Genomic DNA, 19927 nt, shown 5'->3' with positions numbered 1-19927 from the left:
CATAAGCAAGCATGGCCCTGTTGAGGGGTGCAGACCCGCTCATCATAATTTCGTATTTTTGTTGTTGGAACAAGAAAGCCACAACTATATGACCCATTAAAGTCCCAGATGCTAATGCCACCAGTCAAAGAATTGGCTGAGGGTTTGTTAATTCCCTCCTTAATGCCACAAGTATTCTAAAGGGAATAAATACCCCAGGAAACACTGGGCTCCCTCCAATTTATCATATAAAGAAATAGCTCCAACCCTGCTTTCCAATAACTTGGGTTTTAATTCCTGGCTGTGATTAAGCCTAAATTGTACCTAACAGAATAACATATGTCTTACCAGGCAGCAAAAATAAAAGATTTTCCTCCTGAACTAAGTTCTCAGAAAAGACACATTCAAATGAAAAAGTCTTATATTTAAGTGGGCAATGTTCTTCCTGAAATGAATCCCTGATTAAAAGGGCATACTGGTCCTCGGAGATTGGAAGGGCCCTACTATAGATAAATCCCTGAGGGGAGAGAAAGCCATTTTTAAAAAGTCAATGAACAGACAATAGATCTGGGTAGGGTGAGACCAACATTCCCTTCTTTTTGGGAAGGCCAATTGACCAAGCCCTCTTCCAGAAACCTGTCTCCTGAGACAGGTGGCCACACTATCACCTTTAACTGGCTAAGAGGTGCCTGGTTGTTCTGTTTGTTAAAAGAAGAGGTTATCCAAGGGTGAGACCTCTCCCATGATGAAAGAAAGAAAGAAAGAAAGAAAGAAAGAAAGAAAGAAAGAAAGAAAGGAAGGAAGGAAGGAAGGAAGGAAGGAAGGAAGGAAGAAAGAAAGAAAGAAAGAAAGAAAGAAAGAAAGAAAGAAAGAAAGAAAGAAAGAAAGAGACCCCTTTTATTCAGCCTTCCATGGGAGTGATCTTGGGTTTCAGGACCAAAATGAAGTGGGAGAGCCAGGTTCTTGTCTCACCAAGAAAGATGAATCTCACACAGGAAAGCCAGTAAAGTGATAGAGAAGTTGATGAGGCAGGGAATACAGAAAAAGCTCTCAGGAGTGACAGGAGTCCCAACAGGGTTGCCACTGATAATTGCCTTTAGGGTTGGTTTTTTATCGAAAGCTAACCAGAGAACTTAAATCTTTTTGACTTCTCTACTGGCGGCACCATTGATCAAGGACTAGTGATAAGCTTACTTCTTTTCTGTTGACCACAGGAAACTGTCATAAATAAGACTCCCCCCTGGGACACCTAGGGCAGGGTGGTCTGGAGTTTTCCCTTATCGATGGTTTCCTTACACCTCCACATTTTGGGGATTTCTGTGAGGCTGATCTCATAGCCCCCTACCTTTCTCTCTCCCTATCTAGCCCCTCCTGTGTCTTTTTTTTTTTTAAGGTATTTTATTTATTTATTTATTTATTTATTTATTTATTTATTTATTTATTTATTTATTTATTATAGTCACAGAGAGAGAGAGACAGAGACACAGGCAGAGGGAGAAGCAGGCTCCATGCACCGGGAGCCCAACGTGGGATTCGATCCCGAGTCTCCAGGATCATGCCCTGGGCCAAAGGCAGGCGCTAAACCTCTGCGCCACCCAGGGATCCCCCTCCTGTGTCTTAATATAAAATCATGCTTCTTTAAAACCAAAAGTAATACTTGAAAACTCTATTTTTTTTAAACTTCCAAGACTAAACAGTCCACTTGTATACCTGTAACACATAGTAGTATCGCTACTAAAATGTAGATATTTTTTGAGGCTAGAAATTAAAATGATTATAAATTCAGTTTTTAAATACTACAAGCTATAAACTAAATAGAAGTGTATAAAACGTTGAGTATACTCATGATGACATTTTAATAGATAAATAAACTTGGCAATCATCAAAGCCAACATTACATCTTGACCTATTTTCTAGCAATTTCATCTACCATATTCTAGCTCAATTTTATTATTCTAGTAAATATCCCAGTAAGCATAAGGCAAAACACAAAATAGGTGAGAGAACTTCAACTCTCAAGAAGTTTCCATTAAATGAGGAAGGCAAATACATTTGAAATATGGAAGAAGAAACAAACAAAGAATCAAGGTGGGAGTGACTAAGTGTGCTGTGGCAAATTTGTGGCAGGAAGCTCTGACCCAGATTGTTCTTAATTCTTTAGGAATCCAAAAACTACCCCAAAGATGGAGGCGAGGATTGCCATGTATTTTTTGTATAGTGCAAACTGTGCTTGAGTCTACACTCTGAAATTCAGTACGCAGGCAGTAGGGACTGGAAAACCTGCTTTCAGAGGTGAAGGGTAGCAGAACATGTCACCCTGAAATATGTCCCCGTGGTATATTGATTATCTTGAGCTGTAGACCCTTGAAAACCAGCAAGTGCAGCAAGAAGCTGGCTTTGAATTCTGCTATCTGCCGGAAGACAGATCTTTCAAAAGGAACTCAATTGCCATTAATCACCCCCCAGGAGTTTCATCAACCAGGGAAGATTGAGTCTTGTCACAGGAGAGGAGACTACAAGTCAACACCACACCCAGATGGGCTTTTCACAATGTATCCTATCTTTTGTCTTCTAAAGGCTCTTTCCTCTTTCCAAAAAATCATTTATTCTCCCCTAAGTGGCCCACATCCTTCTCCCCCTTCCTTATTAAGATAGGATTTAAGTCTGAATTCTAAGCCATCATGGGGAATTCCTTTGTCCCTGATGTGTCTCCCACGTGTATAAGAGCTATACATGCTAATAAGCCCGTGCATTTTTTTTTCTTTTGCTAATCTGTCTTTTATCACAAGGGTCTCAGTTAAGAACTCAAAAAGAGTGTGGGGAAAATGATTTTTTTTCTCCCCAAGAGAGCACTGGGGTAACAGAAGGAGAGGATGCCTATTTTTAGCTTTTGTTGATTTTCATGATGTGAATATTCCCTGTGGTCCATTTCCTGGCATCAACCAAAATCCTTAATATTTAATGACTGGCTTTCATTGCCTGCTCTGTGCCAATTCCAGGTCACCGTTGGTTATGAAACTACATGTATTATAAGCTGATAAAGCCTGTAAAAGTAAAAGTAAATGGGTGGCAATATGTACCTCTTAAAGGATGGCTGTGAAAAATAACTAAGAAAACATATGAAAGAGATTGGCCCATAGCACCCCTTTTCTGACTCTTCCCTAAATCTAATGCTAAAACTCCCTGCATAGGCATGTGGGGTACAATGCAACTTTTGAACTAATATTTTGATTACCGTATGAACTGAGATGAGGGAAGAGGACTTTCTTGGAGAATAAATAGAGACTGTAAGAGCTAAGGAGGAAGAGAAGGGCAATTGCTAGTTATTATTATTCATATTATTATTAGATAGCCTGCAGCTTGCCTGTTTCTTGACTTCCAATATAAATGCTAAAGACAAAAATCATTATCATTAAATGGTAGTTAAAGGCAGATACTTGGATCCTTTTTTTATTTTAATCACATAGAGCTCCATGGCCTTGCTGATAGCACAATACATCTTATTACATTTAGGTAGTAAAATTCTATGTTCTGCCTCAGAGAATTTATATCTTAGAATATTAGGCCACCTACTTCTCACTCTGGTAGACACCATGGTAATAATCTTTAAGAGTATGTTTCTTCCTGCAATGCTTTTGGCATCTCCCCCACCTTTAAAATATCACACACAGAGTCTGCTTCTTCCTTTTTTGTCAGTCCACTAGCCTGGGGTGGTGAAATGTATTTAGGAAGTTGTTACCCCAATAAACTCAAACTAAAGTGGCCTGTCTTTATAAAGAGTGGATTACAGCACAGTTTTAAGCATATGTATCAGAGTTAAGAAAAAGATTACATTGCTCTCATTCAAAACTGCCTAAAATACTCGCTGCATAGTTGCAATCTTTTTTTTTTTTTTTTTTTTTGCAATCTTCTTTTACAAGTGCTGGAAAGGAATAGGGCATGGCAGACAGTTCTCAGGACCCCGGCATAAATCATTCCCCTAGAGAGGTGTTCTCGGAGATGCCTATGGAGTGCTAGCTGCTCACGAAATTAGATTTCAGGATGTAAAACCTAATTAGGAAGTTAATGGAGGATCCTCTTTGAGACAGAACTTTGCTGTAACCATCCTACAACATATGAAGTAGCCAGAATTATAAAGATCCTCCCTGCAAGACTCATAGGGAAATACATGAGACATCATAGTCTTCCTTAATGTCACCATTTTTAAAGAATCTGTGACCCATAAGGAAATAAATAAGACATCGCAATCTTCCTCGAGCTGAAGGACCTGAAAAACAGCAAGTGTAGGCACAAGCTTCCTCTGAACTTCCTCATCTGCCTGAAGACAGATCCTCCAAAGGAACTCAACTATCATCAATCCCTCCCCAGGAATTTCAACAACCAGAAAAGACTGACACCTCATCCAGAAGACTTTGTCACAACCTATCACATCTCCTACCTGTTCGTCCAAGTGCCTTTCATCCTTCCTAAAAATCTTTTATTCTCCTGGAAATGGCCTACAGGATCCTCCCCTTCCCCTACTAGGATGACCCATCAGCTCTCAAATCTCACCGATCTTTTTGGCGTTTCCTGTTTTTCCCACTTGGGATGCCCTCATGCCCATAATATTAATAATGAGTACACTTTTTTTTTTTTTAAATAAGAAACACAGGAACTGAATGAGACTGCAGTGTCTGCAGGACCAGCACCCTCTCTGCACACATGCCCTGTCAAGTCACTCACCATCCACAAACCACACAGTTTGCTCCTAATATGTAATTCAGTGGACTCTTTTCTTTCTTTCTTTTTTTAAGGTTTTATTGATTTAGTTGAGAGACAGAGACAAAGATAGCAAGGGAGAGCACAAGCAGGGAGGAGAGGGAGAAGCAGGGAGCCCAATGCTGGGCTTCATCCAAGGACCCTGAAATAGTGACCTGAGCAGAAGGCAGTCATTTAACTGAGAGCCACCCAGGAGCCCCTAGACTATTTTCTTCTTAAATAAGCCTCCCGAAAGTGTCACACTGGTCTTAGAAGAATCCCTATAAAGATATAACTGGGTCAAGTTTTGGCTCCTTATGAAAAAGAAAGAAAACCATTTATCTGATATATATGACAACACAGAAGACTTAAAATATTGTGATTATATCTTAGGGACATAATATACATTTCTTAACTTACAGTGTGCTCTTCGGGATGGATATATCTTTCTTTTCTAGCTGAACTTTCCCCACTGTGATTATTAACCCATGTTATTTTCCTTTAAATAATCTGGGCCATTAATGAATCTATAACATATAAATGTGCAATATTAAATGTTCTAAAAAAATTCTGGCAGACCCACAGACCCCATATTAATGCTGTTTATTATCGTTATAGCCCCATTTGGCTGGTAATTAATTATCATACATCAAATGAGTCAAGTCACCATAAAGTTTTTCTACTTCAGAATGTTAAAAATATCTAAATATTGTTATTTCACAAAACAAATATAATTATCCCAAGTAAACCAAACTACTTTAGAAATTAAATACAGTCGAAAATAACAATAAGCACTTAAAACCCACAGTACTTTATTTTCATTGCTTTGTGTTGAATAACTTAAAGTCTAAGAAGAAATCATTTAGGTCCAAAAATATTTCTAAGTATGCCTCTACTCTTGACTTTTCCTTTAGCATAAGTAATCAAAGGTGGTAGCTGTATGAATAAAAAAATTGGGCTCCCCGATGAATAGTAATGGTTTATTTTGTAGATAGGTAAGTAGCATGTCTGTGATAGGACATTGAAGACAGAGACATGGCCAATAACAGCCATGAGCCAAGTGCTATTTCCTATCTTATATGGCATGAATGGCCATTCAGACTTGGTATCAATATCCCAGAACAATATCTATCTCACTTAGTCAAAAGTACTGTGATTTTTATGTTACTGTTAAGATTATAAATTTCTAATATTTTTTTCCTGTTGAGCGAATAATTTCAGTTTGCATGAGAGTACTTAGTACTGTGTAGCTCTCTTGGACTCAGTCCTTCTTGAAAGCGACTGGTCAAAAAGAGGAAGGCACTGGTCTGATTTGGGTATCAGCTAAGAAGCAGGGCAGAAGTAGCACCAGAGAAGGTGAACAGGAGCAGATAATCAGGATAGCTCACCACAATAATGGGAGGCCCTGGATCTAGAAGCAAACCAAACATATGCAAGGATATTTAGTACAAAAACAAAAGCAATAGTCAGAAACAGAAATAAAAGGACCAACAGCCCACCATAGTGGCAAGATTACCTCAACCTGAAAGCATGTGAACAAAGTACAGCCTAAGAGAGACAGGTTCCTTAACTTAAGGAGAGTCTCCTGAAGATCCAGCCTCCATTAATTCACTCACAGATAGAAGGTGACTCAACACCAGGAGGTGCAAATTCAGATGCCATCAAGCTCCCACTCAGGGAGCTTCCAGCCAGGAGGGATATGCCCATTATCATCAAAACGAAAAAGTCCAGTAGAACGTTCTATACTTCCTAATGAAGCCCTAAAACTGCCCCCTCTAGTTAAATTGGTATATAAACTCTTACCCCTAGCTATCCAGTGAATTCAGCGCCCATGAGAGAAATTTCTGTTAATCTCTCTCTTAGCAATTAATCCATAGGCCTTCAACCAATAGGAAAAGTTTTCCTCACAACATAACCTTAGCTGAAAAAGGCCAGGGTAAAATTTTAAGCTAAATATTTAGAACCAAAGAAATAATGAACAAGCGCTTTGAGATCAAAGATGGGCGGTGGAATAGGCCACAACACGATTTTGACTATGCCCCTTAAACACCAATGATGTCACCAGAGAGACAGGGGGCATGACAGTGACTGGGCCACCATGACTGAAAGCAAGAAGACTAAATAAAACAAAGCAAAGACAAAATAAAGCTAGCTAGCTACCTAACCTTTTCCTCAGAAGTCTTTTAAATGTAGTTTACATTGCTTGAAGCATTAATATGCACCTCTTTTCTGAATCATCTGTCTAGTGGAAAAATAGGCAGAAGGGCTTAAGATTATGTGATTTTCCATTGTCACAAGGTAAAACATAAAATTCAAAGTTAACAACAATAGAAAGGTGTTATGACAGAAAGGCACTTTCCTGGAATATAACTTTAAAGTCTTGAAAATAATCAACCAGTCTCCTAATAAAGTAGGGTAATCACAAAGAGATGAATAGGAGGAGAGCAGGGCAGCATCTTTTTTTAAATGCCTAAAGGATAAAAATGCACAGCCTTGCTGAATGAATATCCAAGAGGCAAGGACATTCTCTAAAGTTCAAATTCAATCTAATTCTCTGCTCTCTTTTATATTAAGGCCAAAATGAATATTAACCATTTTTATTAAGTATGACCCTCATTTTTTAAGTACTAAAACCTGCTAGTGCAAAATGCTTCCAAATGTGGTGATATTTATTTTTCAATTTATGCATACAAGTTATGCAGATACAGTTATAACAGGCTTAATAAATTATATAGACCTGTAGGATTTTTGCATTGAGTTGTGAATTTATATTCTTAACCACTGAAATTAAGAACTTTGCAGTGTTATCCAATGCCTGTGGTAGTAATCATTAGCACAGTCAGTGTAAAATAAACTTTTAAAAAGAGGTACTCTGCCCAATAGGAAAGAACAGTGGCATGAAAACTGAAGAAAGAAGACATTAGAATTTGTATGAAAGCCAAGTGTCTGGTCAGAGTTCTGATTTAGTTTCATTTCCCTGCATTTTTTTTTTCTCACCTTCAAGTTTGACTTCCTCCTCATATCTATTTTCAGATTTTAATAATCAGAAATTCAAGCATGAATTCAAGTATTAACATACAGAGTATGTTAATTCAAGTATTAACATAAGAGTTCATTTGTTTCAGGTGTACAATGCAGGGACTTAACAATTCTATACATTACTCAGTGCTCATCCTGGTAAGTGTACTCTTAATCCCCTCTACTTATCTCACTCATCCCCCCACCACCTCCCTTCTGGTAACCATCAGTTTATTCTCTTCGGTTAAGAGTCTGATTTTTTGGTCATTTTTTTAGTCTTTATTCCTTTGTTTCTTAAATACCACAAATGAGTGAAATCATATGGTATTTCTCTGATGGACTTCTTTCACTTTTAGCATTATACTATCTAGATTCATCCACGTTGATGCAAATAGCAAGATTTCCTTCTTTCTTTATGGTTGAGTAATATATATATATTACATATATATTACTGTAATATATATATATTACATCTTCTCTATCCATTCCTCTATGGATAGACACATGGGTTGCTTCCATATCTTAGCTATTGTATACAATGCTGCAATAAACTGAGCCGTGCATACAGCTTTTCAAATTAATGCTTTTGTTTTGTCTGGGCAAATATCCAAGTGGAATTACTGGATCATATGGTAATTCTATTTTTAATTTTTTGAGGAACGTACATACTGTTTTCCACAATGGCTACACGTGTCTGCATTCCCATCAGCAGTGCACAAAGGTCTTTTTTCTCCACATCCTTGCCAACCCTTGTTATCTCTTGTGTTTTGTATTTTTGCAATTCGAACAGGTCTGAGGTAGTATCTCACTATGGTTTTGATTTGCATCTCCCTGATGATTAGTGATGTTGAGCACCTTTTTATCTGTCTTATTTTTAAATTTTTAAATATTAATTTTTTAAATAGCTAAAGTATTTTCAAAATATTTGTAGTTTCAGCTTTATTAGTAACTACAGAGGAAGGGGAAAGAACATAAGATTAGGTTATGTTCCTAAAGGGATTTATAACATGAAGCTAATGAAAATAGATACCTCTAAACTGCCTACCCTGCAGCAGTGATTATTAATACAATGGGCAGTTGGGGAGAGATCACTTGCATGGTTGAGAAGGTTGAGATTAAGGAAGGTAAGCATCCTGGGAAGCAGCAAGTGTGAGGGTTTTCTTAGGCAGAAGAGTAATGTAGAACAGAAGAGATGGAGAAGAAAACAGATTAAGATTTCAGAGTCTTGCATGCTTGGAGCAAACCTGTTCAGCTAAGGCCAAATGAAGCATGTTCTCAGCACACTCCGTTTGGGTAGGGCAGTACTTTCTACTCCACTAACCTTTTTTGCCCCCCCGTCAACAATTTTTATTTTCTTATTTATAAAAATTAGTGTGATAAAGTTTAGCAAAAACTACTCATAAAACACTGAATTAAATTCTAAATATTAACTCCCTTATTAGTCATTAAATAAATAAAATGAAATGATTACATATGATTTAGATGTATCAACTTGGGAGAGGAACTTATTTTTTTCTAATATTGTAAAAGTTTTACTTTTGACTGTCACTAACTTTCCATATGACCTTATTTACTGATCCTCAATTATTGTCATCAGTAAAATGAGAGTATTGAATGATGTGATTCCTAAGGTTCCTCTGTATCCGAAACTCCAAGGAGTCTATTGTACACCTTTCCAAATATTAGATAACCTAGTGTGATTTTTAAAGTTCTTAATGATTTGAAGGGATACATGCAAACCAATGTTCATAACAGCATTAGCAACAGTAGCCAAATTATGGAAAGAACCAAAATGTCCATTGACTGATGCATGAATAAAGAAGATGTGATATATATATATATACATATAATATATGTATATATATTATATATTCCATTTTATATATATGTGTATATATATAATGAATTAAAAGGAATGAAAAGGATGAAATCTTGCCATTTGCAAAGAAGTGGATGGAACTAGAGAGTATTATGCTAAACAAAATAAGTAAGAGAAAGAAAATTCCATACGATTTTATTCATATGTGGAATTTAAGAAACAAAACAAATGAAGAAGAGAGGAAAGAAAAAGAGAGGCAAACCAAGAAACAGACTCTTAACTGTAGAGAACAAATCAAGGGTTGATCAAGGGAGGTGGGCAGGGGATTGGCTAGATGGGTGATGGGTATTAAGGAGTGCATTTTTGTGATGAGCATTGGGTGCTGAATGTAAGTGATGAATCATTAAATTCTATACCAGAAACCAATATCGCACCGTATGTTAACCAACTGAAATTTATATAAAAAGTTGGAGAAAAAGAAGAAAGTTTTGTATAAGATGTCAAATGATAGCTTTTGAAATAATACTTACATTTTGGCCCACTTATCGAGTTCCTCTTCCAGATATGTTTTAACCAGTTTTGGTTGAAGGCCAAGAGAATTTCCTGAGAAATAGATGGCATTTTCATCCTTATTCACTAAAGATAAATCAACTGAAACAGAGAGAAATGAAATGCTTATTCAATTAATTAATCTTCTTCCATTTGGCATTGTTAATTCAGTACAAATAATTAATATAATTAACTCCAATAAGGATAATAAATAACATAATTCTTCCCAAGGATAATATCAAGTTCTCAGAAAAATAATTAATCTTTCACATTTATATTTTAAAAATACAATTTACATTTATAAAGAGTATTGTTGAGATCTCTTATTTATTGTGCTCCAAAAGGAAATCTAAATTAGCATCTATTCCCAATCATAAATAGATAAGGGCAATAGAAAAAAGTTAAAAATAGAATTTTTATAGGAAATGTATCATCAGCCCATCCAGAGATACTAGGTTACAAGAGTCTTAGCACAAACTAACCGTCTGCAATAAGTGGTGGTGTAGAAAAGGCAAATAAAAAATATCTAAATGAGTATTTACATATCTGAAATAGAGATATTAGATTTATAGATTTTTTCACTCTACATATCTATATCCATATCTATCTATATCTATATACAGACAGGCAAATAGGTCTCTATATCTATGTCTTATTCAAATAAATTGGGATTTTAGTCATTTGTCTACCTTACAACTCTCCCTTGATAGCAACAAATGCAGTTTTATTAGCAATCCAATCCATGTTTGAAGACTAAACATGTTCTGTGCATGTCAGCCCCATCAATGACCCAGCATGAGGAGCCAATCAGCCATATCTCTGCTCCCATTGTCTCGTCTTCTTTCATTGCTGATGCTTTTATAAATACACAGTGAGCTGCTTATACTTAGTCTTTTTAAAAGAGTGTTTAATGTGAGAGAAAAGCAAAATTGTAAACTAAATTATCTTGTCTCAGGCCAGGCAAAAGTATGATTCCCCGTCTCCTTTCACTACATTCCTCTTACCTGGTTGAGTTGCATGTTTAAAAAGTCTCAATGCACATCAAATGGCATTAGAAGAGAATTCAATTAGCATTATGTCACATGGCATAATAGAGTATCCAGAAAATGTATTTTATAAAACCCCACAAGAATAAAGAGATAGCCTACCACACTCCGACTCAGTCACATTGGATCTATACAACATGAAAGTCTTTGGGAGTAGGCTTCTCTTGTGCCAGACAAATAAATAAGTTTGTTATTAAAAACTAATGTTCTTGGCAGTGATGGGATGCAGGACTACACCGACAACACCAAAATGTGGCACCTTGGCATATCTTAAGCTGAGGGAATCTGAGAAATATCATGTGCAAGGACTTTCTGACTGTCCTGTAAGCAGGACTGTTTGTTGTTGACCAGCACTTCTTTCCCTGTTTCCTATGTGACAAGGATGGAAAAGTAAGTTGGACATGGCATCTGCAAATTGTGATCAGCTTCTGGATCTTCTTCAGTTACAGGATTCTTTATGTATTCCCTGAATATCTAGGAGTTATTCTGTATTTGTGCCAAGAGGACCCCATTGGTTAAGATAGCCAGTATTTGCTGGACCTTGGGGTCAGGCAGGACTCATCCTGAAAGTTGTCATGTCAATTGTTATTGATTATTACATCAAGTATTACTGATCATCATCTATCCGCTGCTTCTTTAGAGCTAGAGTCCAAGTCTACAGTCTTCTGGAATATACCCATGACAATGGGTGGACTCTGGATAAAACATACTTTCTAGTCTTTCAGTGCCTGGCTTGGCTGTTATACATTTTGTGGATTCTGGTATTAATATTTCATCAGAAAGTTTCATGACCTTTCTGAAAACATTCATTGTCTTCCAAAGTCTAGTCAAGATTGATATAAACCATGGCACCTGGGTGGCTCAGTGGTTGAGTATCTGTCTTTGGCTCAGGTAATGATCCTGGGGTCCTAGGACTGAGTCCCACATCAGACTCCCCACAGGAAGCCTGCTTCTCCCTCTGCCTATGTCTCTGCCTCTTTCTGTGTTTCTTATGAATAAATAAATAAAATCTTTTTAAAAAAATCAACATAAACCATTCATTCTTGTTCCTTGGGACATTCTTTTTTTTTTTTTAAGATTTTATTCATTTATTTGAGAGAGAGAGAGAGGGAGAGAGAGCACAAGCTGGGGGAGGGACAGAGGGAGAGAGAGAAGCAGATTCCCCACTGAGCAGGGAGCCTGGACCAGGGGTCCATCCCAGGACCTTGGGATCATGACCTGAGCCAAACGCAGATGCTTAACTGACTGAGCCATCCAGGTGCCTCAGGACATTCTCTGTCTTTTGACATTTTTTAGCATATTGAGGATTTGATGTTCTGCCAAAATATATATGCTTTAGGAGCTTACCGTAACCTTTCCCTTTTCAAAATAAACTTTTGTTTTATTAACACATGTCATTTTGATGGATCCCAAATCTTGGTTATGTCACAATGCCTCAAGACTGAAACCAACTTTTTTTTTTTCAAGTTTTCTTCTTTTAATGTTTGTGGGTTTTTGTGTTTTTTTTTTTCTTTTTTTTTTTTTTCAGGAAGATCTTCCTCCATTAGATTTGGCTCCATCCTATTTTAGGGATGAAAATGTAAATAAAGTGTCTCAGTGTCTTCCTCTTGATCCATACTCTCCTAGTCTACTATTCTGAGAAAACACTGAGGTGTCATGATTGAGGCATCCTGTGATTTTGTGTCCAGACCAAACTATTTGTTGCATTTGCTCAGTTAGTCCCCTTGTAGGCAGCACCCAGAAACAATGATTTTTTTCTAGTCACAGGGCAAGGCAAGCTTTTTCTGCAAAAAGCCTGAAAGTAAATATTTGTGGGCTGTACAATCTGTTGCAATGACCCATTTCTGTCACTAAAGCATAAAAACAGCCCTAGCCGACATGTAAACAAATAAACATGACTGTGTTCTCACAGAACGTTATTGCAAAAAATGTTTTCTGATCCTGGTCCTAAGGTCATTCTCCAAATTTTAGCATGGGTTGGGCATGTTGAAAGAGTACATGAATTTCCTTTATCAGTCAAGTCTCCATGTTCTGTAAATACCTTTTGAGTTGGGAATATTTGCTTCCTGTTGAGACAGGGCCACCGAAGAACTCCATAAAAAAAATTACTTTTTTCCTTTCTCAGGCAGCTAGGGCCTGTACCCCCCCCCCCAGACACATGCCTTGTAATGCAAATGGATGCGTCCTCCTCATAAGGGACAAAGAGGTAATGCTATCTTTGGATAGTTGACATCTAGGGAGTGACCGGGCGGGACTCATCATAAATGTTCTCCAAGACCACTGACCAACACCTTGACACCAAAACCCTGGCTCAGGGAATGAGTGACTAAGGAAAGACACCTGGACACTGTCTTTGCTCTGACCAGTTTCTGGATGCCTAAGAGGACATGTGCATCAGACCAAAATCCCCAGTAAAAACCCCAGACCTGAAGCAAAGATAAAACTCATGCTCTTTTCCTTTCTGAGTCTCCAGGGTACTCCATCCCTACCTCTCTCTATATATGTCTTTGGTAAACTCTGCTTTCACTTCCTGCTGGATCATATTTGATTTCCACACTGCCTAAAATCAAGACCCGCTTGGCTAGTCCTGAGGGGCCACTTCTCAGGGTCCTCTGACCAGCCTGCTTGCATCAATGTTATTATAAATCCTTTGTATTAGTTTGCTAGGGCTTCTGTAACAAAGTCCAGGAAACTGAGTGGTTAAGTCATAGAAATATATGATTCCCAGTGTTGGAGGCTAGACATCCAAATCTAGGTTTTGGCAGAGTTTGTTCCAGGCTATGAGAGGAGGCTATGAGAGAGGTTTCTCTATCTGACATGTCAAAGCTCCTCTTAATGTTCACAGGTGTTCTCCATGTATGACACCTGTGTATCTTTCTGTCACCAAATTTCCCCTTCTTATAATTCATATTGTATTAAGGTTTACCCTATGACTTCAGTTAACCTGGCTACATCTTTTAAAGACTCCATCTCCAAAATAAGGTCACATTCTGTGGTACTAGGGGTTAGAATTTCAATATCTTCACTTTTAGGAGACACAATTCAACCTCTAACATCCTCCTTAAAGGTACATTTGTTTTCAAGTAGTCGAAAAGCTTGAGAGTTTCAGCATTCTACAAACAAGCCTCACTTCAAGTGGTCATTAAGTCAATAGTTTTAGGGCCATTTGTCTGGAAGTTTTGTTTTGTCACAAAGATTGCTGCTCTAGAGCTCATGATTCTGGAAATTCACTTGGTTGCTTCTTTTTTTTTAATATTACATTTTTATTTGCTCTTTTATTTTTTTAAAGATTTTACTTATTCATGAAAGAGGGAGAGAGTGAGGCAGAGACATTGGCAGAGGGGGAAGCAGGCTCCATGCAGGAAACCCAATGTGGGACTTGATCCTGGGACTCCAGGATCAAGCCCGGAGCCAAAGGCAAACGCTCAACCACTGAGCCACCCAGGTGTCCCTCACTTGATTGCTTCTGAGTAACACTTTATTGCATCAAAAATGTCCATCACTCTAGACCTTACTTTCTTACTCTTTTAGTTTATTTATACACATTCCAAGACTAATCCAGGAATAGTTTCATTTTTGCTTCTTACATATAAATCAAAATTTCAACATTACTTCAGATTTAAAGTTTCTCCCCATCCTCAGCTTAGGGCTGATCTAATTAAAAAAAAAAAAAAACATAGTTTGGAACAAAGGGATATGTCTATTGTAGTTTGTTTTGTTTTCTTCTTGTTACTCACTGCTGCTGCCTTTAATCTCTCCAATGGAGTGAGGAAATAAATAATATAGGCAAGAAAACATTAATCTGGCTTTGGCGTCTTTATGTTATTAGTAGCTCTTTGCCTTAGAACATACTTTTTATGGATCCTTTAGAAGTTCCTCCTGACTGGAGTCCTCCAACCTCCAGGTGCCTGAAGTACTTCATGCACTCCAGTTGATAACCTTGATCCTACCTGCCACCAATACCTCCCACCTCTTGACAATGTATGTCAAGATTCTTTCTGTTGATGTTACCATAAACCAGCAAGCAGTTTTCTCAGGTAGGGTCCTTTTGAAGTGATTTAAATTCTGCTACTTTTTAGTGGGGTTCACTGAACTGAAAAGAAATATGTCCCCTTAATATAGTAATTGATGGCATGCTAATGAAGCTATTTTAAATTTCGAGTTGTAACTACTCTAAAGGCTTGAGTAAAGTTTTATGCCTTCCCCCCAAAAATATACTCAATATGTGTGAAGCATCCAACTGATGTCATCAAAGTGGGCTAAATATTAACCAAATTGCAAATACATTGTTGGATACCAGTACCAGCTGTTTTCTTTAAAGAGATAAACCATTACTTATTTTAAAATCATACATATGTAGGTATAATATTTTTTAAACTAGTTATGATCATCTACTCATGAAATGATAATTTTAAAATAGATATATAAAAATAAATATTTAAGACTTTTGTATATTTTATTTGGATTTATGTACTAGTTTATCATATCAGGAGCTTTACAAAAATACAGTGCCTAGGTTTGATTCAGAGACTCCAATTTAATTGGTCTGGAGTGGGCCTGGTTATAGACGTTATTTTAAAATCTTTCCAAATAATTCCTTATATGGCCACATTTCAGAAGGCCTGGCACTAGCCTCCATATTAAAACCAAAACAAAACTGAGATTTCTCAAGTTTAACTAAATTACTGAAGGTCATAGAAGAGACCTTGCTTTTAACTTAATATACAAACTAGTTATTATAATTTATAATTTAATTAGTCCATTTAAGGTATTTTAAGACTGAAGAATAAAACACATGTGAAATCATTCAAAAACAAGGTTAGTAGAGTCATTATAAAGCAATTCAATTTTTCCCTTATTATAAATTAAAGAGAAAAACTATGGGGTGTCTGCGTGGCTCTGTTGGTTAAGCATCTGCCTTCAGCTCCAGTCATGACCCCAGAGTCCTAAGACCATCCTGCATCAGGCTTTCTTGCCTCTCCCTCTCCTTCCCACTGGGACTCTCTCTCGCTATCTCTGTCTTTCTCAAATAAATAAATAAATAAAATCTGAACAAAAATTAGAAAGAAAGAAAGAAAGAAAGAAGAAAGAAAGAAAGAAAGAAAGAAAGAAAGAAAGAAGAGAAAACTTAGAAGTTACTCTATCATTTGACTGAAAACAAAGGTAAATTCCAAAGATTTTAAAAATGACTTGTTTATGTAAATATTTTCTAAATTTGTTTATTATTATTATTTTTTAAAAGATTTTATTTATTTATCTGAGAGAGAGCAAGCACAAGTGGGGGTGAAGGGCAGGGCTAGAAGGACAAGCAGACTTCCCACTGAGCAGAGAGCTCAACATGGGGTTTGATTCCAGGACCCCAACATCATGACCTGAGCCAAACCCAATGAGCTATCCAGGTGATCCTCTAAAATGAACTTTTTATAAAAAAGAAGTCAATTGTTAATGGTTTTGTTTATAATGGCAATGCATACCTTTGTTATGCATGCCATAGGGGTACTATATGCACATAAAACAACATTAAATAGGAGTGTAAAGTAATTGTAAACATTTCCTTTCAGCATTGCAAATTTATTTTTAGTTTGTTCTGTATAATTTTAATGTTTATTATCAGATTAATAAATATTTGTTCATCAGAATAAAAAACTAGTTTGCTAACATATTCTCTTCTAATTAAAAAAAAATCCTACATTTTAAATGTAGTTAGTTTTAATTGATGTTTTTCTCTTGAACAAGAAAATTCCACTTCCCACCTGTTTTTCTTAAGAAGTGGCTAAAATTTTAACATACTATGACTGTCCATTTGATAAATCTGAGGTGAGTTTTTTGTTTATTTATTTTATACAAGGAATTTTGTTCTCAAATTTAAAGAAAAGAAAGGAAAAATGTTAAAAAGATCCTCCTCAAAGATATACAGTGTTTTCATAGATTGGTGAACATGGAATTGTTGTTGATTTTATTACATTAGTAATGGAAAGCACAGAGATTCAAGCTGTGTTTGTTTCATTTGTGTTTTGATTATTTGGAACCCTGATAATACCAAGAAGATTATAAGCAGATCATATGAATTTAGTGGATTAAAACAGTCTAATTGTAAAATTGTCTCAATCTAAACACTTGTGGCACTATTGTGTTGGGTTTTAGTTGTTATTCTTGCCGGCTGGCAATACTGAATTGAATCATGGCAATTGGGATGCTTAATTGGGATTGATGCTTAAGTCTATAAATCTCTGAGATCATACTCCTCTGGGGAACTAGGTCAAAATTTTATCAATAAACAATCTCCAAGGGCGCCTGGGTGGCTCAGTGAGTTAAGCCTCTGATTCTTGATTTTGTTCAGATTGTGACCTCAGGGTCTTGGGATTGAGCCCCACATTGGGCTCTGTGTCCAGCATGAATCTGTTTGAGATTCTCTTTCCCCCCTCCTTGTCCCCCTGCCCCTCCCCCACTCACATACATGTGTGTGTGCTCTCAAATAAATAATAAATAAATCTTTAAAAAATAATAAACAATCTCCAGATGCAAACCAATGGGAGCCAAGACTTAGTACTTTTATTATATGACACATAGAGTACTGCATTTCAAAATTCCCAAGGACTAGTTCTGGTTCTGGTCATCAGAATGAAAAACTAGCTTGCTAACAAACTTAAAAAAAAAAAAGAAGTTCTTTTTAAATAAATATTCTTTCTTTTAAGTATAGTTTAGATTTAGTGTTTTTTCTTGAACCACAGAAAAACATTTCTTGCCTTCTATTTTAGAGAAACTAAGACAAAATTTGACATAGAGAAGTACATTATGACACACTGAATGTAAGTAAAATGTATTGAGTAGCATTTTAGAATCTGAGGATTTTGAAAAATAAATGATAATAAGTATACTGGGGAAGTACTTTGAAACCAGAATTTGAAATATTACCAAACTGGCATTAGTTTATTTTCCTTCTACTTCTGAGGAATCTCTTAGGGCTTGCTTTCAAAGAGAGCCAGAAACTCCAAACTACCTAGTGAGTGTGAATTATAAGAATTCCAAGAGAAGCCCACTATCCTTATTTCTCTTCAGAGCTGTAGAGAGAATCACTAAGATCCTGAGAGAGAGAAAGAAGAGAGAGAGAGAGAGAGAGAGAAAGAGAAAGAGGGAGAAAGAGAGAAATCTTTTTGGTTTTCCATTTTCTTTCATTTTTGTTCTCTTTCATGGTAACCACTGGTCAATCCTGTGACAGTAGTGGGAATTATAGTTATAGTGCCTGCATAGGCACCCAAATCATGAAGACAGGAGAACCTTCTCTAACCAGAGGATGAATGGTTTTAAGACTGTTGGATAACTCTAATGGATTTATTCTCCCTCTGTCCTCTTGCTTCTGGGCACTGAAAGCAAGCATAGTCACAGAAAGTGCATAAAAAAGGATGAATTAAAGTCGCAGTTTTCCAGCCAGAAGAAAATAAAGATGGGCTCCTGGGAGCAGGAAATTCTTAGGCCTTATTGAGAGCTTAGAGAATGATTATATAAAGTTGTGCATGAACTTTTGAGCTCAGCCCTGCCTCAATGGACCTAACACTAAACAGTATAACAAAATTGCAAGAACTGCACCTAGATCCCAGTTGGTGGTTTATTCAATGAATAATGAATTGATGTTTATTCAATGACTACTGAAAATATTTCTTGAATCTTCTCTTTTTTCACCTCCAATGCATTTACTCAGATTTTTACAATTCCTTTTAAATTTCTGCAAAAATATATTAACCATTTCCTTAATTCTATTTTTGTCCTCTTCAGTATGATTCTACATTGTTGATGAAATTAGTGACCTTAATATACAAATTTGTGGTTCCAAACTAAAATATTTTCCACAGCTATGTATAAATGCAGCAGAAATTACCGCATCCTGCAAAAAAAAAAATACATGTGCACACACACAGATTTTCTAACTTTTCAGCAACTATGCTTTCTTTTGTTCTGTCTTTGCAAATGCTGTTCTTTCTGAGAGATAAGACCTTACTGGCCACCTCCACCATAGGGTCTACCTATATGACTCCCACTCATACACAGAGAAATACGACAGTCCCTGCTTTTAGGGAACAAATAGTCAAATACAAAAGGAAAGACAAGATGAGAAGTCCATGAGATTGCAGTATACAAGTACAATGAGGAGTTCAAAGTATCTATAAAATTAAACTTTTTTTTTAAAGATTGTCTTAATTTTTTTTTAGGATTTTATTTATTTATTCTTGAGAGAGAGACAGAGACAGAGACACAGGCAGAGGGAGAAGCAGGCTCCACGCAGGGAGTCTGATGTGGGACTTGATTCTCGGTCTCCAGGATCACACCCTGGGCCAAAGGCAGGTGCTAAACTGCTGAGCCACCTGGGCTGCCCTAAAATTAAACTTTTAACTGAGAAATACTCTTATTTGTTTTACTTATAGAAATCAGATATAGAAGTCATTCTTAAAATCACATAGTCATAAATATGTCATTTTAAAGCTGGATAAAGCCTTTATTTAACATGCTAGCTTCCATTAAAGATTCTAGCTTATGCTGAAAAGCATACTTTCCTACATTTCATTCACTGATACCTCACACTTGTCACTAACTTCTGAGCCTACAATAGTTGAACTGAAGAGGCTCTATTATATTACATGGAAGCCCTGGAGACAAACTCAAGCATGGCAGTTTTCTATGCCAATTTTATCTAACAGGATAAATATCACAAATCACGGTAATAGTATATCTTTGGATAGCACTCAATTTAACTTATTAAAGTTGGCTGACAATTTACTCATCT

General features: G+C 36.6%; 1 protein-coding gene across 2 annotated transcripts in view; it reads right to left on the bottom strand.

Annotated features, from left to right (window-relative positions):
• LOC129495399 (kynureninase) overlaps nucleotides 1-19927 on the bottom strand; it is a 113841-nt gene that overhangs the window by 81738 nt on the left and 12176 nt on the right. For both annotated transcript variants that reach the window (XM_055302859.1, XM_055302858.1), the window contains exon 3: nucleotides 10084-10204. In XM_055302859.1, the coding sequence (XP_055158834.1) occupies nucleotides 10084-10204 (121 nt within the window). The remainder of the gene's footprint in view (nucleotides 1-10083; nucleotides 10205-19927) is intronic.

This window comes from Nyctereutes procyonoides, unplaced genomic scaffold (genome assembly GCF_905146905.1).
Source record: "Nyctereutes procyonoides isolate TBG_1078 unplaced genomic scaffold, NYPRO_anot_genome, whole genome shotgun sequence".
NCBI classification, from domain to species: domain Eukaryota; kingdom Metazoa; phylum Chordata; class Mammalia; order Carnivora; family Canidae; genus Nyctereutes; species Nyctereutes procyonoides.
Note: the sequence above shows the minus strand (reverse complement) of the source record. Positions and strands in the feature narration are given on the sequence as shown.